General features: G+C 40.8%; 1 protein-coding gene across 5 annotated transcripts in view; it reads right to left on the bottom strand.

Moving 5' to 3' along the window:
• crebbpa (CREB binding protein a) overlaps nt 1-26,407 on the bottom strand; it is a 60,126-nt gene that overhangs the window by 28,016 nt on the left and 5,703 nt on the right. For 3 of the 5 annotated variants that reach the window (XM_038291501.1, XM_038291526.1, XM_038291492.1), the window contains exons 2-3: nt 15,841-16,532; nt 7,907-8,086 (exon numbers count right to left, since the gene is read on the bottom strand). In XM_038291501.1, coding sequence (XP_038147429.1) covers nt 7,907-8,086; nt 15,841-16,532 — 872 coding nt within the window. The remainder of the gene's footprint in view (nt 1-7,906; nt 8,087-15,840; nt 16,533-26,407) is intronic. The other 2 variants (XM_038291516.1, XM_038291508.1) reach the window with 1 other exon arrangement.

Below are 26,407 nucleotides of genomic sequence, written 5' to 3' on the forward strand. Positions count from 1 at the left end.
ATATGTAACTCCATGCGTGCCCATCTCACAGCTGAAGTGAAAAACATGGGGAAACAAATTAACGCTGTGCGTTAATTTGTTAATTTGTGCGTTAATTTCAACCGCTCGACATCGGTGTGAACCGGACCCAGCAGGTGCAGCAGAAGCAGCGAGTTTACATGCAAAGTCAATGGTTGACGCGCGTATAGGTGCAGCAAAAGGTCCCGCAGGCAGGCGCTGCGTCGGGAGCGTTTAAGCATCTGACGCACCGCCAACGCGCTGCTGTTGCTCCAGATGGAAAAATTGAAGTTTTGCTGCTGGACACGCCGCATCAGCCAATCAGAGAAGCTGATCTGGGAGCTGACAGCGAGACAGACACAGCGCTCTGATGACACATGATATTAGCGCAAATGAAAAAGGCTGGATGGATGAGGAGATGATGAAAGCGTGGCTGAGGGAGGTGTATGTGAGGAGAACAGGTGTTTTTTTCCACGCATCACCATCGCAGTTAATCTGTGACTCCATGCGTGCCCATCTCACAGCTGATGAGAAAAACATGGTGAATCAAATGGATGCTGTGCTCGCCGTTATCCCGGGAGGTCTGACAAAGGAACTTCCACCGCTCGACAAGCGGCCGTTCAAAGTAAGGCAGCGATGGATGACCGACAGAGACCACAGTTTCAGGATAAGTGGAAGGCAGCGCCGGGCAAGTTACGCCACAGTTTGCGGATGGATTGTAGATGCTTGGACTAACGTGTCTGCTGGCTCTGTTGTTCAAGCTTTCGCAAAAGCCGGCATTATTTCTGAGGAGCCGCGCTGCACGGAAAGTGACTCTGACAGCGAAGAAGGTGAAATTTGCATGTCTGATTTAGCGCAGCTGTTTAATTCAGAAACAGAGGATGATGACTTTGATGGGTTTGATTAATACTTTGTAATAAATACATTAATAAAGCACAATCATACTCAGTTTTGCTCCCGCTCTATTTTTCTACCTGAAAACTTAATTCAACAGCAGCCTCTGGGCCGGGTCTCCTCCTCTTCACCGCGGCGGCTGGCAGGTGTTTTTTCATCTAAATAATCTAAATCTTGCAGCTATATTTGCTGTGATCAGTGGGAATAAAGTAGTTTTAATATGTTTTTAAGTGAGAAAGTCCACCTGAAAACTTCATAATTGCAGTCAGTTCATCCAGATTATCTATTTCTGTCGGAGGCGCTCAGACCCCCACATACCAGCGGTGCACCGACAGTAGAAATCCTTTCATCAGCAGCCTCTAGGCTGGGTAGCCTCCAGGTTCACCGCGGCTGCTGGCAGGTGTTTTTCATCTAAATAATTTAAACTGCAGGCACCAGGATACCGGTAATAAAAGCGAACATATTCCGTCGGCAGGTTTCAGGATTTTAAGTTAATTTAGGAGTGATCACAGCGCTCTGTCATCTGCGATGTGTCTGTCTCACGGCCAGCACCCAGGTTTGATTAATAGTTTGTAATAAATACATGAATAAAGCACAATCATACTCAGTTTTGCCCCCGCTGTATTTTTAAATACGCAGTAGAGGTATTTAAAGGTAGTAGAGGACATGTACCGGTATATAAAAAACGCGCCCTATAGTCCGGTGCGCCTTATTTGTGTGGTAAATACAGAAATGGGACACATAACTGAGACTGCGCCTTTTAGTATGCCTTATGGTCGTGAAAATACGGTAATGCCCAGCCTTTTAATTAGGGAAGGTTTATATGTTTACGATATAATTTCCCTATTTTGTTGAAAGACTGAACAGAGCTTATTAAGATGTATAAAGCTTTAGATATTCTCTTTGGAAATTTCACTACAGCTTTCTCCTTGACCTGCCTGATGTATCCCTTTATCCTCTTCATGCAGTTTGTTTACCAATGTTTCTCAAACAAACCTTCAAGGCCTGCTGGTGACACTGGTGGATAAGCTGACTTTTGAAGGGAACTGCTAACAAAGGAGTCTTTTTTTAAGTTGAGATGTTTCAGCACAAAGGAAGGTTTTTACTTGTAAAAAAAACATTTACCAACCGCGTCATATTTATTTTAGTTTTTCAAACCAAGCCTTAGTTAAATATACCAAAGTTTAGTGTTTGTACATGAAACGTTAAAACTGTTTTAGGTCACGTTATACTTATTTTTGTTTATATTAAAATCTCTGTTCCTATACTGTCACTGGGAACTAAAGCTGAACTACAGTGGTATGAAAAGGTTTGGGGACCCCTGTTAATTCTCATTTTCTTTTGGAAATGGTTTGGATCAACATTTTCAGTTAAACATAAGTAGGTGAACACAATGATTGCAGAATAGGGGTGGAACGGTTCACAAAATCCACGGTTCGGTTCACAGTTTCCGGTTTGGTATATGTTGATTGTTACACCGAAATCCCATAAAAAAATAAAAAGAAATTAATGAATTGTAATTATTTTTAATGATCCGCGGAAACCCTGGATCATTTGCTGCTTTGAATTTAATCATCTCGTGCATGCCCTCTACGATCTCCAAGGAACTCAGAGCGGAGCGGATGGGAGCCACAGTGGAGGCTGTAGGCTTTGCTTTGTGCAGGCGGTCTGGAGCGCAGCGGGGCGGAGCGCTGACGGAGTATGTGGGATTTCGGGGTTAGCATGACATGTTGGTCATGTTGCTGTTAGCATAAACAAAACGTGTTGCACAATGCTTGCACACTGTTTTTATCCACAAGTTTCTTTCCGCCGTCATCGTAGGTCACTCTAAATGCAAAGTGGTCCCATACAGCAGACCTATAAAGTGCTGCTGGTGCGTCTTCCAACTCCTGTTCTTTCTAGGGCTGCAACAACGAATCGATAAAATCGATAAAAATCGACTTTTAAAAGCGTTGGCAACGAATTTCATCATCAATTAGTTGTGTCGCGCGATTAATGCGTCATCCGCCGCCGCCGTCATCACATCCACTTGACTGAAGCGGGGGAAGAAGAAAAAATACGGCAGAGCGAGCCAGCGCCGCAGGTGCAGTGTTGCCAACTCAGCAACTTTTCAGACCCCTCCAGCGACTATTTTTCAAAAAAGCGACTAGCGACAACATGAAAGCATGTACTCTGCCGTGGGGCACCTCCCCCCGCTCCCGCAGGAGTCCCTCTCAGCGCTGCAGTCAGAGCAGCAGGATTTTTACCCTCAGCGTCCAGACTGCAAATGAAGCGCGCATGCACCGGGATTGACGGCGCAAATTGATCACAATAATTAAAATAGCCTGCGCTTTGTACAGTGAAAAAAGTCGTACCATGCAACTTTTGTCAAAACAAATTAACATGGCACGGAACCACCATGTTTGTTTGGTTTTAAAGTGGGGAAACGTAACGTTAGTTTCTCAGGTAGTTCATCTGATGCTTTCCTTACCTTGTAAGTAGGCTACAGACAGTGATACGGTTGGCTACTTATTTTACTTTTAATTTCATTTGAATTAGCTTAAGCAGCATTTATATTTACTTTATAAATAAATTAACTTGCAAATTATGAGGGCAAGGCTTTTAAAGTTTAAATCTTCTGGCAAAAATAAAGTAAAGATCCTGCAATTTATGGAAGTAAAGCAGAATAAAATCCAGCAAGATCAGTAATATGTCAATTAATTATGTGCCACATTTCCATGTAAATATCTGTCTTTGTAAGATGTGTTTTTTAGCACCCCTAGTTCTCTCATTTTTATTCCAAATACAATTTATAATTTGAATCACAGGGCTATTTTTATCTCTATGGTTAAGTATTTTCTCAAGTAGCAACTTTAACTGCTATACTTTCCTGTCTTAAAAGGCAGAACTCTTCTAGTCTAAAAAAAACTCATTTGTTGAAATGGGGGGGGGGGGGGGGGGGCCTATTGTTTGAACCCCTTAGGGGCTTTTAAAAAAGAAATGTCTTTTTTTGCACTTTATGAAACAAAGTAGCCTATATTTTGTGGATGTACAGCTACATTTCTCATGTAAGTTTGCGTAGTTTTAACACAAACATTTATTTTTCATATTGCACCAGTACAGTTAATGAGCAACCTGTACTTGTGTGCTTGTTTGTTCTGTCTAAAATGTTTATTTTGGAATAAAGAGTATAAAATATAAAAAATATTTTTTGTCCGATTTATCGATTAATCGAAAAAATAATCGGCCGATTCATTGATTTTTAAAATAATCGTTAGTTGCAGCCCTAGTTCTTTCCCACTCGCCATACCCACACAATAGGGGGTTTTCAGGTGACGTCACGCTCACGTGACTACTCAGCGCGTCCGCCATATTGGGTGGCAGCCTTAGGCAGTATTGACAGTGAAAAATTGTGAAATTGTGTGTAATTGTTGGTTGCACGGCCCGTGGAGGTGGAGATCAACGCTCTATCGTATACCAGCCGTAATCGTGAATCAATGTGAAAAAACAAAACAGCTATCTGAACAACGCCGTCACCTATGGCTGACACGGATATCCAGGTCCGATTTGGACGGTTTTAAGCTGGAATACGCCAGTCTGCAGTGCTCACTTTGTCACAGGTAATTAACTGTCAAGCTTTTAAAACATGTAAGAATATATTAATAGTAGGGCTTGGGCGTCATGACGTATTACTTTCCGTGGCTGCAATGTTGACTGCCTCCGCCGCCGCTACTCAGACTACTGCTTATGACTACCGCGTACTGGACTCAGCCTCTCTCAGCCGTGTTTCACCTTAATTTCACCGTGTTTCACCTTAACTTGATTTCAACCAGCGGGAAAAGGCTCAAATATGTGAGAAACCCAGAGGGTTTAGGGAGGTTTGGCAGTTAACGTTACTAACCAAACCTTTGAAACACATAGCAGCTAGTTAAAAGTACATTACATGCCTGAGTGGTTGTTAGCACTAACGGTTAGCATTGTTTGCTGGCTTTATGAGCTGCAGCTCCTGAACCCATCCATTCGTAAACTGCACATGAGACTCCAAGGACTTGTAGCTTTGAAACTGTTCGCGCACTGCCGGCGTTAGCCACCTAGCATAGCGAGCCCTGCGTCGGATTGTTTACATTTTTACCATCTTATTAAAACTCACCCGTCCACGTATGATGGCGATTTCCTTCATGTACATCACTTCGACATCTCGTACCCAACCAGATGTGAAGTGGTTGTGAGCCTCTAGACCCTTGTATGCTCTCATTTCCTCAAGAGTGTGCAGAGGGTTTTCACTGAACACCGGGAAATGAACTATGTCGCCATGCTCTACATTTGTCCAATCATCTGGATTAGTGCTAAACAAGGCACCGTGGAGGGCATAGGGGTCCATATGGTCGATCACGGAACATTTTCTCAGATATGTTCCATGATCTGGTGGCTCTAGCGTGCTGGCGTACTTATCCATTCGCGACATGATATATATGATATACGATAATATGCCACCCAAGATGGCGGACCGGACGCTGGCCAGTGACGTCACTGAAAACCCCCTATTCACCACAACAACAGATTTTTTTTCTACTACACCCGGCTATGCTGCTTCGCTTCTTCTTCTTCTTCTTTTTTACTACTGGTCGTTGGCTTTGGTCGCAGTACCGCCACCTTCTGCTCTGGATTGTACACGCTTCGCCTATGAGAAAAAGGAGCAGCGCATGAACCGAACGCAAAACACGCGAACCGAACCGAGACAGTCGAACCGAACGGTTCGGACGGTTTTCATAAACCGTTCCATCCCTATTGCAGAAGTGAAAAGGATTTACAGAACCTTTACAATAATACTCCAGACAGAACTAAGCAGGTGCATGAATTTGGGCACAGAACAAAAAAACAAAAACAAACATCAATACTTATTAGATCCTCCAATCGCAGAAATCACAGCCTGTAAATGCTTCCAATGATATGTTTGATGCAACCCTCAAGACTCCAGTACACCAGTACACAGCCCCACAGCATGATGGAACCTCCACTATATTTTACAGTGGGTAGCCAGTGCCTTGGAATGCTGTGCTCTTTTTCAGCCATGCATACCGCTCCTTGTCATGTCTAAATAACTCAGTTTTAGTTTCATCAGTCCACAGCACCTCCTTCCAAAATAAAGCTGCTTGTCCAAATGTGCTTTAGTGTACCGTGTGCAGAGAAGTCTTCTTCTGCATTAATCTCCCATACACATTCTCCTTGTGCAAAGTACACTGAATGGTCCAACGATGAACAAGGACACAATTGGCAGCAGTATCATGTTGTCGGTCTTTGGAGCTGCTCAGGGGGTTAACTTTGATTGATTAGCATCCTTCACCTCTGCTTATCTGACATTTTTCTTGACCAACCCATTTCTTGCATTCCCTCATCATGTTCCTCACAGCCAAAATCACCGAAACCATGATACTAAATTAGCTTTATTTTCAGGCCATCAGAGGCTCCCATTTTTCATATTGTGTTCCAATAATTAGTGCTGAAGGTATTTAAAATCAATAAAATAACAGTTTTAAAATGTATGCACCCGCCAAATTTTTGCTTGAATAATTACTGTAAACTTTCTGTAAATCCAATAAACATTCTTTCCCTTGTTAAATGTCACTGTTTATCTTCTTTATAACATACTTAACTGAACAGGCAGCAACTGATGCATTTAAGCTCCTATAGTTGCTCAGTGTTTTGCTCCAGCTACAATGTGGAGCTTTCAAAATCCAAAGCATATGCTAAACTAAAGCAATTATTGGATAATCTTCCATAGTGTTTAAAGCTGTGGTCCACAACTTTTGAGAAAGTTATTGAGGTGTTTTTGGTCCACTTCCATATAAACCAGCCTCTGTATGACCTAACTGAAAAGACCGCCATCTCTTTGGACTTAACAGGCCACTATATCAATAAACTAAGTGCTGAAATTATAACTGATCTGTCGTCTGTTGCTTAGCAACGCTGCTGCCAGCATGGTGCGGCTCTCCTCTGGCTTACAGCGCGTTCTCTAACTTGGCTCCAAATTAGAAATCAACTGTCATGAAACCTTTGTTGAATGAGCATTTGAACTTCTGAACATTCTGAGTTAGAACAGCTTAACTATACAGAACAGAAATGTTGTATGTAGGAATTCATTATTTTCTGCTCTATGACGTCCAAGTCATTTCAAATGCCCCCTGCCCAAAAAAAAAAAAGCCCACCCTTGGTCCAAACTAAACATTTGGTATAAGTACACTAATAAAAGTTACAGATTACAGCTTTAATGAATACCCTAGGATTTAAACTTTTTTTAACATATGGAAAAGAATTAGTTTCAGCAAACAGAATTAAGGTTGTCAAAAGTATAGATACTGAAAAGTTGGATCCGGATACAATACTCATTTTCAAAAGTATCGATACAGTGCTACCACCAGTGGCACCTAAACAGTCATTCATCTAAACTGCAGATTAGAGGAAAATTCACTTTCTGAACACTGTGTGATTGAATAATTCTGTGCACTTTTCAGTTTCAGACTTTTTTCTGTAACAGGTGCAGCTGCTGAGAATTATTTTTGTTTTTTAACTGGTTTGGCTAGTGTCATTGTTATGTGTGTAAAGCATAGCCAAGGAAGGAACATTTCATTTTAATTTTGTAAGTTTTTTTTTAATCAAGCTTGCTTAATATTGTGCACAGCATACAACCTCAAAATATTGTTTATTGTATTTATCTATTAATTGTATTTTGTTTATTAATGAAAAAATTTCAGTTGAATTTTGGAGTCTTTGTTTTTATCCTTGTGGTATCGAAAATGACATCGAGTATCAAATATTTTATTCAGTATCGGTGTCGAGTTGAAAAGTTTAGTATTGTGACAACCTTAAACAGAATGAAAGGATTTAACTGAAGGCCTGATAAATATATATATATATTTTTAATTTCTTTTACGGCTAAGTTAGAAAAAAGAAGAAAAAAAGAAAATGGCTCTAAAGGCAAGTGGAATAATGTGTTTTAAAAAAAGAAACTAAACAAATCTATGTGAAAAGGACTGACCATGTTTGGCACGCTAGTGACAGCAGCCCCTTTGAGCTCATTGGGGAATGGTGGCAGGCTGTTGGGAAGCGCAGCTTTGTTCTGGAGCTGCTGCAGAGGATTTAGCTGCTGGCCCGGTCCAGCAGCACCCTGACCATAAGGCTGAGCCCCAAACGGACTTCCATTGCTACCCAGGCCCATCTAAGGATAACAGATAAGAAACAGAAGAGGATGTCATTTAACAATGTTTAGCTTCTAGAAAAAGCTACTTCATAGTTTTAATTCTGCAGGATGCATACTTCTTAAAAAAAAATTTAGATTTACCAGCTTAAAAAAAAAACAAACAAAAAAAACACCTCAGCTCCTGCTGAGCACAGGTGCCCTTACTATCACTACTGTATTCACTGCTCTACCAACAAAACAAACCGACACTTCAGCCAAGCCATCATTACAAGACATCGCTCTTGCCAAAACAAGCACTTCTGTAGGCATGCCAGAGTAATTGTCCACAATTATGTCCAAATTAGTCAAGAGATTTTCAGGCACCATGTCAGCACAGCGTGACAGAAGCCATTGCCATGAATGGAATCAACTCTTAACAAGTGAATCAGCCCACAGTTTGCCTCCTCCTTCCCCTTTGAGTCAGGACAGTTGACAAGTTTGCATCGACTCCTGGATGGAGTTCCTGACATCGATAGAAAATTATTTAATGGTGTCTGTTATTTTGTCCTTTATTGCTTCTTTTATTCTTCAAATATAAATTTCAGGATCTATATACATTTTTCTAATACTATGGAAACAAACTGCGATGTGGTAGATCTCATTTGGATGGAAATTTGAATTTTTCTAAAAATAAATCCCACGTGCATCTCTTTTGAATATCCAGTCAATTCAATTCAAGTGATTACGTTTTTTTTTTTAAAAAAAAGGTAAAAATAGTTTTTATTGGCAAATTGAAATAAAAACATCCCTGATGTTGAAAACTCAGCATCTAGGAATTTGATTAAAAAGAAAATTGTGTTTGAAAAAAAAAAATAAATAAATCAAGTAGAGCTAAGAGCTTTATAAAAACATTTTGAATAGAGATCTCTATAGGTGGGTTTCTGCTAAATACAGACAAAAACACATAAAGCCAGATATATGGCTCCAATAAACCAGCTGAGGGATTGTTTTCTATATCGCCTTGCTTCACACACTGATTAACTTGCTGCTGCTCTCTCATCCATGAAGCTGGGGACCAGAGCAGAGTCTGCCATGCCAGGCCGTATCTCCTCAGGCTGTTGACATCGCTCCAACAGACCAGATAAAAAGGACCCAGCTGAGACGACCAGACACTGGCAGCCTTTCAACACAGCTGAGCAGGAGGACACACACAAACACTCCCCCTACGTTGCTCTTCCCATTCAGGCATTACTCCCCCACCCAGACACGCTCCACATGTTGGCAGACAGCACAGAGGCCAACTATCACCATAGCGCTCTGCTGCCAGACTGGGCTTTCTGGAGGATCTGGCAAACATCTCTCCATCAACGTCAGTTGTAACTTAAGTAAAGGTATTTTGCTATATCAGTCCGTCCTTACATCACTGATGTGGTAAAACCGTAGGCATCAACTTTTTGAAATACTTTAAAGAATAAATGAGAAAATGAATTGCAGCATGTTTTTCAGGCTCTATGAAGACTTGTGATTTTTTTTTAAGTGGTCAGGAGCGAGTCCATGTGAACCACTTTGAGTCCTTCACTTCATGCTTGTCTTTTGTAAGTCTAAATTTTATTTACTTGCATTTCTCGTGAGCATTGATGTTTTAAAGATTTTTTAATTTAATAATGACCGATCTGTACGTCATGTTTTTCCAGAATGGGATAACAATCCATAGACGACAGAAGTGGATGCTAAACAATTTTCACAACCTACATTTTAATATGCCTCCTGCCGTTATTCTGGGAAGATAATCGGCCAGTGTTTTGTCTGTTTGGTTTCTTGGCCCAGATCTGTTTCAAGAAGTAAGCCCCTTCGCCAAAAACTACCTCTTCTAGCTTAACTAAAATCTGCAGCTACACCTATGGACAAGTTAAATCCCTTGAAAGAAAAAAAAAAATCATATAGCTACAAATAACATGTAGAATGGTGACCAGCTATTAAACTCTAACTAGTACTTCCTCGACTAGGCTGAATTATACTCAGAAACCAGGTTGTCTGCGCGTGTCACAGTGAATGCAAGTGTGCCCCCGCCCCTACCGCAGACACTCTGCTGCATCTCTCCAAAATGGTAGGTGAACCCAGACAGTGCTGCATACAGGAGGCCTCTGACTGGTCAATTCTACATAAGGTCTACACTATGAGTATTTCCTGTATGGTACCGGCTTGTTTTGTTTGTATGACCGCCATTGTGGAAAACGACTCGAGAAGTTGGACCAGTTAGAAGAGCGAGGTGCGCGAGAACGCTGGAACCCTTTTTCCTCCTGGATCCCCGCTCTTTTTTGCCCTGAAGCCCCTCTGTTGTCGCACAAACCTGCCCCCACTTCCTCACCGCTTCAGCCACATCTAGACCCATAGCTAGTTCGCGATTGTCCCTCTGGCGTTGTGGTGTGAAATAACATAGCGCAGACCAGGCTTCAATATTGGGCATAAATCAAAACTCACTGCGGCACACTGCTGCGGGGGGAAAACCAGCCCTTAAGGCTGGACGATATGGCGAATACAATATATATATATTTTTTATTTTAGTCGATACAATCTCATTCAGACATCGATATAAACAATTTAAAATCCTCAGAGAAACTGCAAAGAAAGGCCACAACAAGACCCTCAACACCTCTGAACGTTTTTATGCCAAGTCTATGAAACTCCTACAAATAAAAATTTAAAAAACCTTTTTAAAGAAAAACTTAAGCTCAACAGATGAAATGCACATTTAACCAGGTGATTATCTTTCCCTCATATTTCTTGCCTCTTTCAGTTTCTTTGTCGACTCCTTCATTTTTTCCGTGTTTCACCATCCTATGTTCAAGAAGACAAAGACAACCAAGGCAAAATATTTATTTAAAATCTTTTAATTAATATCTAAAATAAATAAATAAATAACATAACTCTTTCTGAAAATACAATTTAAAGGTTTCCAATTATTTCTCAAAAATCATCCTGTTAAGATTTCTCCCCCTCCCTCAGACAAGCTGCCCTACCCGAGTCTTTTTTTTTATTATTTGAAGCAAAGGTTTGGTTATTTTGTTTTTTAACCCTTGCATAGCCAGCATTCAGAACACTGGTGACATCTGAACAAAAGCTTTATCTTAGCAGGGATCAACTCAGTCAAAACAAATCGATTCATACATCTCATAATGTCCCTCTGTAACCACAGAATGGAGCGTATATCTGAATACTGGAAATGTGTTCAGATGTCATTTCACAGTTATTGAATAAAATTATACTGATATTGAATTATTGTTCAGCTTTAGTTCCCCAACAAACATAAATCAGAATTTAAACAGGTTTACAATGTCAAACCGGAGACTTTTATTTCAGGACCACTCTGATGTCATCACTATAGAAACACTTCAGTCATAGTTCTCCCTCATGTCTGCCTTCATTATTGGCATCACACATTTTCCACCAGTTTCCAATAGGTCTGCAGTTATTAAAGATCGATTATTTCTTCAAATCATTTGTAAAAGAAAAGATACTTTTGGTAAATTAAAGTTCAAATAAATGTTTTAAAAATGTGTTTATTTTAAACAACAAATGGGTAAACATGCAAAAGAAAAAGTAAATGCAATGCTAACATGCGTAGGAAAAACGAACGCTTTTCTAACACTTTCTGCTTTTTGATTAAAGATGGGGTAAAAAAAACTAAAGGAGGAGTCCTTTTTCTTGCAGTATTTAAACCCAGGGAAGCTAGACTGCAACTTGAGTTTGGATATTTATAAAGGAAGATTATTCAAATTAAATGGATAAAAAAAATTTTTGTTGCAAAGTCTTAATAGCATATGGCATCTTTTAGAGGTCTACTCTAAAATGCTTTTTGATTTGTTTAGTAAACTCATGATTATTTAGACAAATGGTTATAATACAGTGAACCCAACAGTCAATCCTAGCAGCGAATAACACCGCACGATCAGAATCTACAACAAATACAAACACAGGGACGCAAATGGTGACCCAGTAAAAGGATACATCAGCTTCATTACCCTGCTGCTCAGCTGTTAATAGTGGCTAATGTGGTTAGCAATAACAAGGGAAAATGCAAACAAATAGCCTAACCAGACTTCTAACTGCTGAAGAATAACTGACCTAACTAAAGCAAGTGGATAAGCAATGAAAATAAGATATTAGATGATCAACACAAATCTGTGTTAATCATAGTTCTGCAAGAAGCAGAACCATGCCCCGCACCTCCACTTATGGATTAATAAGGCCTCTCACATAATACCAAGTGATCCAGGAAGATGATGGGTCCCGTCTGCTTACACAGCATGCTTCCTGTGTGGGTTACCACTCACAGTATTGACCTGAGCAAGATGTGGAAGGCGTGTAAAGGATTCCCAAGGAATCCCTAAAGGCTTCCCAAACGCATTCAGTGCTTTAAACATCAGCCAACTTTACATCAGATTCTACTCAGCACTGCATTTCTAAGATCAGAGCAGGGTGATACATTTATATTATAATTATGTCTAATTAGCCATTTATTAAGAAAAATATACACCCCCCCTCCACCAATGTACTTGTGAGGCTTCTGTAGTTCAGAGTGACAGCAGCCTGGGAATTTATGTTCCTGGATCTAAACTAGGGCTTGAAACAATTTATTGGATTAATCATGATTAATTGATTATTGAAATGACTGTCAACTCATTTATTAGTATAGCGTATAGAGAATGTAAAATATGCCTTTAGCCGACAGAGCACCCATTTAGAGCAATAATTATATCAAAATTGCAAAAAATATAGAGACATTTTGCATTTAAGATTATCAAAAATATTTTTGTCCGTCGCTGTACCCTATTCAGAACCCCTAAATTGGAAAAGATTTAGTTTCACCCGGTTTAGTGTCGTAAAAAAAAAAATTCTTTAAAGGAACCTTACTTAGGCTATCCAATTATTAATCGAAGAAAATTATCGACAGATTAATCAATTGGCAAAATAACAGTTAGTTGCAGCCCTTATATAAACTTAAATCTGGGTAGCTTAGCTGCTTTTTTTGTCATTTTCTCATTGTTTACAGCGCATTTAACAGCTTGGATTTAGTTACAGTCTAAATTCAGGTCAACTCCCCAGAGGGGGTGATGGAAATAAGAGCAATATTTCAAAAGAAATTTGTCATTTGTTATTATGAAACAAAAGGAAAAAAAAGTTGGAAAAAAGGCAGAAACTTTATTTTTAATCCATATCAGACTGACCCTGTATGGGCTGCTCTTGGTTCAGACTTGCATTCTTCCTTTGTGTTGCATCACTTACGTCACACTTATTACACAATCTGGTACTCTCCCTCATAGTGGTTACAGGTTTAGTACCCCCTACTAAGGGAGCTTGGGGAGCAATGATTGATAAGATTACTTCATTCTGTATCCTGATTTTACAGATGATGGCTAGGAACGAAGAACACGTAAAAAAGTATGTTTCAAAATTTGTTTATAGACTATCAGAGGAGAAAAAAAAAACATTGTCAGTCTTAAACCACTAAACACACAGATGACAAATCAAATTATTCACAACCAAATAGTTGAATCCACACAGATAAAGGTTTTTTAACCAAGTCATCATACCGTATTTTCACGACCATAAGGCGCACCGGACTAAAAGGCGCACTCTCAGTTATGTGTCCCATTTCTGTATTTAACACACACATAAGGCGCACCGGACTATAGGGCGCGTTTTTTATATACAGGTACAAGTCCTCTACTACCTTTAAATACCTCTACTGCGTATTTAAAAATACAGCGGGGGCAAAACTGAGTATGACTGTGCTTTATTCATGTATTTATTACAAAGTATTAATCAAACCTGGCAGCTGGCCGTGAGACAGAGACATCGCAGATGACACAGCGCTGTGGTCACTCCTAAATTAACTTAAAATCCTGAAACCTGCTGACGGAATATGTTCGCTTTTATTGCCGGTATCCTGGTGCCTGCAGCTAAAATTATTTAGATGAAAAACACCTGCCAGCAGCCGCGGTGAACCCCAGGCTGCCCAGCCTACAGGCTGCTGATGAAGAGATTTCTGCTGTCAGCGCACCGCTGGTATGTGGGGGTCTGAGCGCCTCCGACAGAAATAGATAATCTGGATGAACTGACTGCAATTATTAAGTTTTCAGGTGGACTTTCTCACTTAAAAACATATTAAAACTACTTTATTCCCACTGATCACAGCAAATATAGCTGCAAGATTTAGATTATTTAGATGAAAAACACCTGCAAGCAGCCGCGGTGAACGAAAGGATTTCTCCTGTCGGCGCACCGCTGGTATGTGGGGGTCTGAGCGCCTCCGACAGAAATAGATAATCTGGATGAACTGACTGCAATTATTAAGTTTTCAGGTGGACTTTCTCACTTAAAAACATATTAAAACTACTTTATTCCCACTGATCACAGCAAATATAGCTGCAAGATTTAGATTATTTAGATGAAAAAACACCTGCCAGCCACCGCGGTGAAGAGGAGGAGACCCGCCCAGAGGCTGCTGTTGAATTAAGTTTTCAGGGAGAAAAATACAGCGGGAGCAAAACTGAGTATGATTGTGCTTTATTCATGTATTTATTACAAAGTATTAATCAAACCCATCAAAGTCATCATCCTCTGTTTCTGAATAAAACAGCTGCGCTAAATCAGACATGCCAGTTTCCCCATCTGCGCTGTCAGAGTCACTTTCCGTGCAGCGCGGCTCCTCAGAAATAATGCCGGCTTTTGCGAAAGCTTGAACAACAGAGCCAGCAGACACTTTAGTCCAAGCATCTACAATCCATCCGCAAACTGTGGCGTAATCTGCCCGGCTCTGCCTTCTTATCCTGAAACTGTGGTCTCCGTCGGTCATCCATCGCTCCCACGCCGCTCGCAGCCTTACTTCGAACGGCTGCTTCACACCGATGTCGAGCGGTTGAAGCTCCTTTGTCAGACCCCCGGGATAACGGCGAGCACAGCGTTCATTTGATTCACCTTTTTTTCACATCGGCTGTGAGATGGGCACGCAGCGATGGTGATGCGTGGAAAAAACCACCTAGTCTTCTCACATACACCTGCCTCAGCCACGCATCCATCCAGCCTTTTCCATTTGCGTTAATATCATATGTCATCAGAGCGCTGTCTGTCTCGCTGGCAGCTCCCAGATCAGCTTCTCTGATTGGTTGATGCGGCGCGTCCAGCAGCAAAACTTCAATTTTTCCATCTCAAGCAGCAGAAGCCGGCGCTTCAGATGCTTAAACGCTCCCGACGTGCTGCACCAAAATGCGCTGCGGGACCTTTTGCTGCACCTATACGCGCGTCAACCATTGACCTTGCATGTAAACTCGCTGCTTCTGCTGCACCTGCTGGGTCCGGTTCACACCGATGTCGAGCAGCGTTAATTTGTTTCCCCATGTTTTTCACATCAGCTGTGAGATGGGCACGCATGGAGTTACATATTAACAGCGATGGTGAGGGGTGGAAAAAAAACACCTGGTCTCCTTACATTCAGCCACTCTTTCATCATCTCCTCAATGAGGTGGTCTCAAAAGTCGCAGTTACAACACACATAAGGCGCACCGCACCATAGGGCGCACCGCACATTTTGAGGGGAAAAAAAGACGTTTAAGTGCGCCTTATAGTCGTGAAAATACGGTATATTGAGTTCAGTTTTAAAAGTTTCCACCCAAATCACAATCTAACTAATCCCTGAATGAGTTATAACAATTAGAGTGAACTACAGAAGTGACATAACCACGTGCATGTGAAAGCGTTTTATTTTCTGGGATAATGGCAGAATGACTCACCTTGCTCATATTGCCTGCCTGCTGGGCTGCGCTGAGGGTGGTGTGAGCTCCCATCTGCTGTCCTCCCTGGGTAAGTGTCTCTACCAACGCGCTCCCAGATGCTCCAGGTCCAGGTGCGCTTCCTGGGATTGCAGCTGCTTGATACTGCATACCTGCCACACCAGCGCCCCGTCCCCTACCGGCGCTGGGTACGAGACCCCCATTCATCACCTGCCCAGGCTGAGGCTGCCCCCCTTGGCCTAATAGTCCTGCATGGCCCGGGCTGTTGTTCATCATTGTTTGGTTAAATCCCGTCGATCCCAAACCCATAGCTGCGGTATTATTGTTACTGTTCTGTCCTACTACTCCAGTTGGTGTTCCTGGTTTCTGGCCCTGAGGGGACGAGTGGCTGTTAGGAGAACCCAGGCCGAGGGGGCTCTTGCCCAAAGGTGTCCCGAGCTGGGAGCCCATGCTGCCAGGTTGAGGGCTTGCAGAGTTGAGCCCAGTGCCTGTGATGCTGGAGGTGCTTCCAGCTCGAAGAAGCTCCGAGAGCTGCTTATGTTTGGCGGCTGCATCTTGAACGGGTCCGCCGCCTCCGGGAGTAGCTCCGCCATTTGAAGGCAACCCACCTAACTGGCTTAAGTCTCCTCCATTTGGGATCAACTCATCTGGCAGATCGTTTTCTAAATCATCCCACGGTAAAGACCCTAAATCTGTGGGTAAGAAGAGACAAGGAGAAAAATGTGAAAATGTAATACAGACAGAAGCAATACAAAGACCAAAACATCTAATAATTTACCCTAGTAAACAATAGGGGTGTGGGAAAAAATCGTTTTGGCGATATATCATGATTTTTGGCTGCCTGATATAATATCGATCTTTTAGTTCCTAGTATCAATTTTTTTTAAGCTAAACATTTTTACCTAAAATTGAGGGAAAATGGGCTACCTCTGTACCGCCAGTCTGACAGAAGCCCTTTTGCTGTGCGGCGCAGCGCATTATCTGTAGTTGAGGCAGTCACAGCAGAAGGCGTAAACTGACTTAAACCCAAAGCAACATGGATATCAAAACAAATGAACGACAAATATCATCTGATGAACATATACAGAGGTTGCTTTTTAATCTATACATTTAATTTTGAAAGCATGAAAATTATCAAAATATATGGTGATATTGCAATATAGTGATAATATCGTACCGCAACACCCATGCCAATACTCATACCTAGTAAACAATACGCAACCATATGGTCTAATTTTTCCATTTGCCATGTGAAAGTTTTTTTCTGAAAAAATAGAATTTTATGGGACTGATAATTGAAACTATAACCATGTGTTTGAGGAAAACTAAAACCATGCAGCACCCTGAACATGCTGCTGTAAATATGAGAAACAATGGTGTTAGCATAATAACTTGAAGATGCTTTTCTTCTGCAGGGTGAAATGAAAATGGTCGGAGTTGACGGAAAGACAGACGGACTAAATGTTGGGGAGGAAAATTCCTAGCAGGACAACACTGATCATAGCTGCATGTATTGCTGTACCAGATTATTTCAGACCGACATTACCTCAGCTAATATTCAATCTTTATTAAGCAGCATGCAAACTGTTACTCCGTTGCAAGCGTTTAATAAAAAACAAACAAACAAAAAAACGTAGCAAAAAAGGAATAATAGCGACTATATACCAAAGTTTCCTGCAGGGAGGTGGGAGAATTCTTGCACGACAGAGAAGTGAGACTAATAAAGACAGCCTGGAGAGGCAGGCCTTGTTTAAAGCCATTTTTAGCGAGCATTCTGACAGAGCTTTTTTAATGAGAGAGCAGTTTGCCTTTTATTTTGTTCAAACACGGGGAACAGTAGGAAATGTTTGGGTACACTGAGAAAAAAGATCCAATTTAAGCTACATGAGATAGAGAAAAGCTTGTTCGCTATTATTACACACAAAACAGAAATTATGTGACACTGAAATCTAAGTTTAGTGTTGGTATTAGGGGTGTAAATAATAATCGTTTTGTATCGATGCATCGATCCAAAAGCCGACGATCCGATGCATCGACACGTCCGCAAGATAATCGATTCATGTTTTTTTTTCCTCCGGTCTATTTTTATCCATTTGCTCCTGGGCGTAATTCTCCCTCCCGTGCTGCGGTGCCGCTAAACCTATTTTGCCCTCCTACCTCGCTTCCTGGTTATACTCTTACAGCAGTTTGTTGCAGCAAGCTTCACACAGACATTTTTAAATTATGCTCAGTATTGAAGCGTGGTTTGAGCTACACACTGTGGGTCTAGATACGGCCGAGGCGGCGAGGAAGTGGGGGCGAGTTTAGTCCGACGACGAAGGGACATGAGGGCAAAAGGAGCGGAGATTCAGCTGGAAAAAGGGTCCCAGCGGTCTCGCGCACCTCGCTCTTCTAGCGGGTCAAACTTCACGAGTTGTTTTCCGCAATTTCGGTCATAAAAACTGTCTAACTCTCTAAGCAACATCTCTCTTTCCTGACTATATTTATTACATTCTAAAAAAATATGTTGGACAGTTTCTCTGGAGCCAAGGTATTGCATTGAACTCATTACACTGATATTGTGCAGTATTTTTGCAGTATTTTTTGATGCAACTTTTCTACTTCTGTTATTTGCTGTTGTTTCTAAAGAAAATGCATAATGATATTACAGCATTCATTGATTTATGTCAAACTTGAAACTTTGTTTAGCCTGTAAGGTGTAAAAAAAAAAATAATAATAAAAAAAAAAATAACCGATTAATCGATTCGAATCGAATCGTGGTGTATTCTTGAGTATCGAAAATAATCAAATCGTTGGGTCAGGAAATCGATACTGAATCGAATCGCCATGATGGATGTGATTTACACCCCTAGTTGGTATAGTATAAAAAATGGCTAAACAAGGTTTAATTTTTGTCCACAACGTATAACTTATACGTTTGAGTATTTAAAAAGTCAAGGTGAACTCTGCTTTAACCTTAACTGTATGATTTGATTGCAACGATTCTTTACAGTGACTTTAGATACCATGTTGTGAGTTGGTGATATATAAAACAGCTATTTAGTTAGTTCCATAGTCAGTTGAGGTTAAAGTGAATAGGGAATCCATCTTATACCACTCCAGAAAATACGACTATATAGAATATATATAAAAAAAAGAGAACTTTGTGTCAGATCAATAATCATTCAATGCCAAAAAACAAGCATGCATGAAGTACTGAAACCACCAAAAAAGAAATGTGATGCTTAAGTTATGGTTTTAGATTGAAAAAAAAGTGTTGTTTTTTTTCTCTACTTCAGCCTTTTTGTTTCGTTAACTATTTTTTTTGTCTGTCCCAAATAGAAATACTACTATCATTACAAGTTGAATAGTGTGTAGTGATAGTATTTAACTGATCCAAATAACCGAAAAGCCAATGCTCTAAAAAGAGGTTTGATGAGATTGAACTGATTCCCTTTATTGATCCCTAAGTTAATTTAAATATCATCATGGTCAATCAAAAGGTCTTCACTTAGATTCAAGCAGTGTTGTAGCAATGAGGGAATCAGACCTACAGGTTTCCTGAAGCTCTCCTGGGTCACTACAGGACTTTACTGACTTTGAACTTGACTGATAAGGTTCTCTTTCATATTTTATTACTTAATCACTAAACTGTATATTTTGGAGGAAGACCACATGTCTGATTTCTGTCACATTGTTCTGATCTGATGCACGCAGACATAGATGTTTGGCAGTTTGCCAGTTCTTCATCCCTTTTTAATTCTACAACTCTGCAAACAAAACAATCCAAGAGTAAAAGGGAAGGGCGGTAGAGCAGCAGCTAATTTATTTGAACCTTAAAATGAGCTGAAGCGCGTTCAGTTCTCGACCGGCACACAAACCAACCTGCAAGTTTTCACAGTTATGCCAACAAGATCACAGCTAGCTCACAAGAGCTGTTCAAGTATAAAGGTCAGTCTTTCACTTACCGTATTTTCACGACTATAAGGCGTACATAAACGTCTTTTTTTCCCCTCAAAATGTGCGGTGCGCCCTTTGGTGCGGTGCGCCCTATGTGTGTTGCAACTGCGACTTTTGAGACCACCTCATTGAGGAGATGATGAAAGAGTGGCTGAATGTAAGGAGACCAGGTGTTTTTTTTTTCCACTCATCACCACACCATCGCTGTTAATCTGACTCCATGCGTGCCCATCTCACAGCTGATGTGAAAAACATGGTGAAACAAATTAATGCTGTGCTCGCTGTGAACCGGACGCAGAAGGTGCAGCAGAAGCAGCGTGTTTACATGCAAAGTCAACGGTTGACGAGCGTATAGACGCAGCAAAAGGTCCCGCAGCGCGTTTTGAGCAGCAGAGCACATCGCTCTGATGACATATGATGACATATGATTTTAAAGCAAATGAAAAAGGCTGGATGGATGAGGAGATGATGAAAGCGTGGCTGAGGGAGGTGTATGTGAGGAGACCAGGTGGTTTTTTCCACGCATCACCATCGCTTTTAATATGTGACTCCATGTGTGCCCATCTCACAGCTGATGTGAAAAACATGGTGAAAAAAAATAAATGCTGTGCTCGCCGTTATCTCGGGGGTCTGACAAATGAACTTCCACCGCTCGACATCGGTGTGAAGCGGCCGTTCAAAGTAAGGCTGCGAGCGGCGTGGGAGCGATGGATGACAGACTGAGACCACAGTTTCAGGATAAGTGGAAGGCAGCGCCGGGCAAGTTACGCCACCTTTAGCGGATGGATTGTTGATGCTGGGACTAAGGTGTCTGCTGGCACTGTTGTTCAAGCTTTCGCAAAAGCCGGCATTATTTCTGAGGAGCCGCGCTGCACGGAAAGTGACTCTGACAGCGAAGAAGGGGAAATTGGCATGTCTGATTTAGCGCAGCTGTTTAATTCAGAAACAGAGGATGAGGACTTTGATGGGTTCGATTAATACTTTATAATAAATACATGAATAAAGCACAAACATACTCAGTTTTGCTCCCGCTCTATTTTTCTACCTGAAAACTTAATTCAACAGCAGCATCTGGGCTGGGTCTCCTCCTCTTCACCGCGGCGGCTGGCAGGTGTTTTTTCATCTAAATAATCTAAATCTTGCAGCTATATTTGCTGATATCAGTGGGAATAAAGTAGTTTTAATATGTTTTTTAAGTGAGAAAGTCCACCTGAAAACTTAATAATTGCAGTCAGTTCATCCAGATTATCTATTTCTGTCGGAGGCGCTCAGACTCCCACATACCAGCGGTGCACCGACAGTAGAAATCCCTTCAACAGCAGCCTCTAGGCTGGGCAGCCTCCGGGTTCATGCAGTGGCTGGCAGGTGTTTTTCATCTAAATAATTTAAACTGCAGGCACCAGGATACCGGTAATAAAAGCGAACATATTCCGTCGGCAGGTTTCAGGATTTTAAGTTAATTTAGGAGTGATCACAGCGCTGTGTCATCAGCGATGTGTCTGTCTCATGGCCAGCTCCCAGGTTTGATTAATACTTTGTAATAAATACATGAATAAAGCACAGTCATACTCAGTTTTGCCCCCGCTGTATTTTTAAATACGCAGTAGAGGTATTTAAAGGTAGTAGAGGACATGTACCTGTATATAAAAAACGCGCCCTATAGTCCGGTGCGCCTTATGTGTGTGTTAAATACAGAAATGGCACACATAACTGAGACTGCGTCTTTTAGTACGGTGCGCCTTATGGTCGTGAAAATACGGTAACAGAAAATTTGTCAAAAGTTTTAGACATTTTAGGTTATGATTCTTGCTGATAGTCTTCATGCAACACTTGGATTTGAGTTATAAAGTTTGATGGTCAGGGTCTGAAATTAACACTCACCAAATGCAACTAAATTTTTCACTTGAGTTAATGCCAAAGCACCATTCACCACAAGGTGAGTAAATGTTTGGACATCCTTTCATCTATTATTTTGGTAAGTCTCCCCTCTGTCCCCTTTTTCCTCTGCCATCTTTTCCTCATGCGGCAATAGACAGACGCACACCCCCAACACCCCGTCATTTAATAACAATCCTGCCGCTAGCCAAACCGTGGCGGTATATAGTTAGAGCAGCCAAGTCAACTAAAACAAAGAAGACAACATGACGATAAGAAGTAGGGGGAGGCAGAATCTACAGCCCCCTGAGCGACAACAAAGTTTATTAAAAATAAAAAACGGAAAAACTGTGGCTGAAATTCGACTGTCCCATCTAACCCATGTATAGAGCACTACAGGTGCTGGTCATAAAATTAGAATATCATGAAAAAGTAGATTGATTTCAGTAATTCCATTTAAAAAGTGAAACTTGTATATTATATTCATACATTACATACAAACTCATATATTTCAGATGTTTATTTTGTTTAATTTTGATGATTACAAATGACAACAAATGAAAATCTCAAATTCATCATATCAGAAAATTAGAATATTGTGAAAAGGTTCAAAATTGATGGCCCCTGGTGCCACACTCTAATCAGCTAATTAACTCAAACCACCTGCAAAAGCCTTTAAATGGTCTTTCAGTCTAGTTCTATAGGCTACACAATCATGGGGAAGACTGCTGACTTGACAGTTGTCCAAAAGACGACCATCGACACCTTGCACAAGGAGGGCAAGACACAAAAGGTCATCGCTAAAGAGGCTGGCTGTTCACAGAGCTCAGTGTCCAAGCACATTAATAGAGAGGCGAAGGGAAGGAAAAGATGTGGTCGAAAAAAGTGTACAAGCAAGAGAGATAACCGCACCCTGGAGAGGATTGTGAAACAAAACCCATTCAAAAATGTTGGGGAGATTCACAAAGAGTGGACTGCAGCTGGAGTGAGTGCTTCAAGAACCACCACACACAGACGTATGAAAGACATGGGTTTCTGCTGTCGCATTCCTTGTGTCAAGCCACTCTTGAACCACAGACAGCGTCAGAAGCGTCTTGCCTGGGCTAAAGAGAAACAGGACTGGACTGCTGGTGAGTGGTCCAAAGTCATGTTCTCTGATGAAAGTAAATTTTGCATTTCCTTTGGAAATCAAGGTCCCAGAGTCTGGAGGAAAAGAAGAGAGGCACTTCATCCACGTTGCTTGAAGTCCAGTGTAAAGTTTCCACAGTCAGTGATGGTTTGGGGTGCCATGTCATCTGCTGGTGTTGGTCCATTGTGTTTTCTGAGGTCCAGGGTCAACGCAGCCACATACCAGGAAGTTTTAGAGCACTTCATGCTTCCTGCAGCTGACCAACTTTTTGGAGATGCAGATTTCATTTTCCAACAGGACTTGGCACCTGCACACAGTGCCAAAGCTACCAGTACCTGGTTGAAGGACCATGGTATCCCTGTTCTTAATTGGCCAGCAAACTCTCCTGACCTTAACCCCATAGAAAATCTATGGGGTATTGTGAAGAAGAAGATGCAATACACCAGACCCAACAATTCAGAAGAGCTAAAAGCCACTATTAGAGCAACCTGGGCTATCATAACACCTGAGCAGTGCCACAGACTGATCGACTCCATGCCACGCCGCATTGCTGCAGTAATACAGGCCAAAGGAGGCCCAACTAAATACTGAGTGCTGTACATGCTCATACTTTTCATGTTCATACTTTTCAGTTGGCCAACATTTCTATAAATCCTTTGTTTTTATTGGTCTTCAGTAATATTCTAATTTTCTGATATGATGAATTTGAGATTTTCATTTGTTGTCATTTGTAATCATCAAAATTAAACAAAATAAACATCTGAAATATATGAGTTTGTATGTAATGTATGAATATAATATACAAGTTTCACTTTTTAAATGGAATTACTGAAATCAATCTACTTTTTCATGATATTCTAATTTTATGACCAGCACCTGTATATAAGTGTTACGCTATTTTATAAAAATGTCCGCTTGCCTAGTGAATGAAAAGGTGTTGGACTAAAGTTTCCCACAATGCACCTTGCAAAACAATGTGTATAAATGGTCACTAAATAAACAGATATATCCCAGAATGCTTTGCAAGAGCTCTCCTCACAAATCAACATGGGATTTGTTTAGGGGGCGAGAAACAACAAAGATTGCGCAGGCACCGTGCAGGGAGGCGAAGTCACATGATCAACGGGGAGGGAAAAGCGGAGATCATCTGTCCATATGGTCAGTTATCTGGCTGTTAATGTTTTGTTATTTTCATTGTTGCCAACATCACAATGGTTGGATGAAGTCTTGTGGCTGCAGCGTTTCTTGTTTTTATTTTTGCTTGCTTGTTATTACATTGGAGTAGCTCAGTGGACTTCTTCAAACAGAGTTCATTGCAAACCCAAACAGATTTTACTTTTGAAATGCTAACATTGTAATCGACACTTTGGATCAGAAAGGTCGGCAAACTTTTGAGGCCAACTTATTAGTCATTAGATTGAAATCTCACTTTAAACTATTCCCTTTATACAGTGACCTGCTTACTTTTAAAGGTATCCTTGAACAACGGGGAACATTTATCAGAGAGTGAGCTTGTTGCTCTTCGGGACTGATATAGGAACAAATAATATTTGCCATCTTTAAGTGGGAAAAGTTGTATACTTGTGAATACCAGAGGATAGATTTTGCCTGAGGAGACCAGGGCCAACAGGTTAAACAACCTGCCGTCTTGAAACAATAGGTTTCAACCTTAGTGAGTAAAAGGCTTGATATTGAGATTGATTTTGAACTAAAATCAGAGTCAATGATAGTGGATTTGCAGAAATGCTTATGGTGAGAATATTCATCTCGTCTATTTTCCATTTCTTTTTCTCATGGTTTCCTAGACACCGACAGACAGAGACATAAGTGCTTATACATGAGTTTATGGTTGGTCTATTATATGATGCTAAGGTGTAGAGCATTTCGCACTGGAAGGCTGACATTTCGAGGAGAATGAATAACATCAAGCAAACCTGTATTGGAAAGTAAGCTTGCATGAGCGATGCAAACACAAACCTTTGAAAACAGCATGTAAAGAAATGGGCTTGTGCCATCCTGGCAGGGATTTAATAGGCGTTCCCTTATGGGAGCAGGTACAGGGTTGTGCTTTTTTTTTCCCTAAGTGGAGTGGGTGGGTCTTTTATAAATTTTGTGAAAATCATCCACTATACCTTTAATTCAACAGAGTTTTATTCACATGACTGAACACACCCCGGCTGATATGCTCTTTACAGTCCCCTGTGGAAGTTTTTAATGACAGAGAGGGGCTCTGTCATCTTTCTTTTGTTTAATTTAAATCTGCAATGCAATGTTAAAATCTGGAAGCTAGGGTTTGGCAGACTGGAACCGGTTTGAACCTTTCAATTCTCCTGGAATCTTTCAAATGTTTTATATTTAATTCCTACTTTTGATGCCCATGCCACATACCTGAAATAGAAGCCGCCTAATATCAGTGAAGAAGAATCCGCAGCAGTGTGCCAAGTCTGATGCAGCATTCAAAAGTGTGGCTTAAAGCTAATTAGGGAAATGACTAGTCTACTAGCCACGACCCTAGAGATGGGATTGTACTATACAAAGGACGGCACACGGCCGCCATAATTAAACACAGCTGAACTCAGAATGAGAGCCCCATTACCCGCTGCACCGGTGTTGTGCTAAGGCAGGTTCCCTAAAGGAATTTGTTCCTCCTTTTAATTCATAGCGCAGCTTCTGCAGGGAGAGAAGAGCCTGTTTTATAGTTTTGTCTTCTTACTTAACGACTTAACAGTTACGCACCTTGCTTCCTACACATTCTGGGTACACTGAAAGGCACTTTAACGTAGATCTACCAAACTTATGAATATTTTTTGTAGTTTTCATGTCTAGTTGAATGGAACTGAGGTGCGATAAAGAAACGTTGAGGAACTCTTTCAGCATGCCTTCCTGCTGCACTGCTTTTTCCTCCAGCTCAGACATCAGCTTAGAACCACACCGCAGTCAGAATCAGGTAACTAAAATATAATTGTCTAATACAAACCTGAGGAATCAGACACTGGATATATGTGAACGTGTTTTAATGAGGGTTTAAACAATATAGCTCAGTTTTCAAATGTAACCTTGAAAGTTCTTCACTTATATAAGATTTCATATGTTTTATATTTATATACTGGCTAAAAATAAGTGATAACTTTAACATTCACAAAAAGTTAGATGTTGAAGTAACTACATTTTATTAAGAAGTTCAGACCATTTTATTCAGAAAGACTTCTAGTTTGCCCTAATTTGCTATTAACATTAACTTCTATGATTCTTCTTAAAATAATTATTTGTTTAAACAAGGAATTCAACTCCACGCAAATTAAACCACGCAAATTAAAACGATGCTCAACCCTACTAACAGCCTTATTTAAGTGACACTAGGTGAAGTAAAAAGTGACATTCAGTAACTGCAGCTATAAGTGGTATTGTCTGGATTTTCAGTTCGTTTTCATCAAGTCTTAAAAATAAATTCAACCGTAGCAGCAATGGGAAGTTGTTTGTTTTAAAATGTATAAAGGATTTACAGAGTTGCGATTTTTAGACCCCCCTTAGCATTTTTAACACATTAGCACGACGTGGATACATTAAAAGCCCCTCCCACATATATCGGCTCACTGGCATGGCAAACCCTCATTACGGCCATT

This window comes from Cyprinodon tularosa, unplaced genomic scaffold (genome assembly GCF_016077235.1).
Source record: "Cyprinodon tularosa strain WSP-4 unplaced genomic scaffold, ASM1607723v1 ctg108, whole genome shotgun sequence".
Lineage (NCBI taxonomy): Eukaryota > Metazoa > Chordata > Actinopteri > Cyprinodontiformes > Cyprinodontidae > Cyprinodon > Cyprinodon tularosa.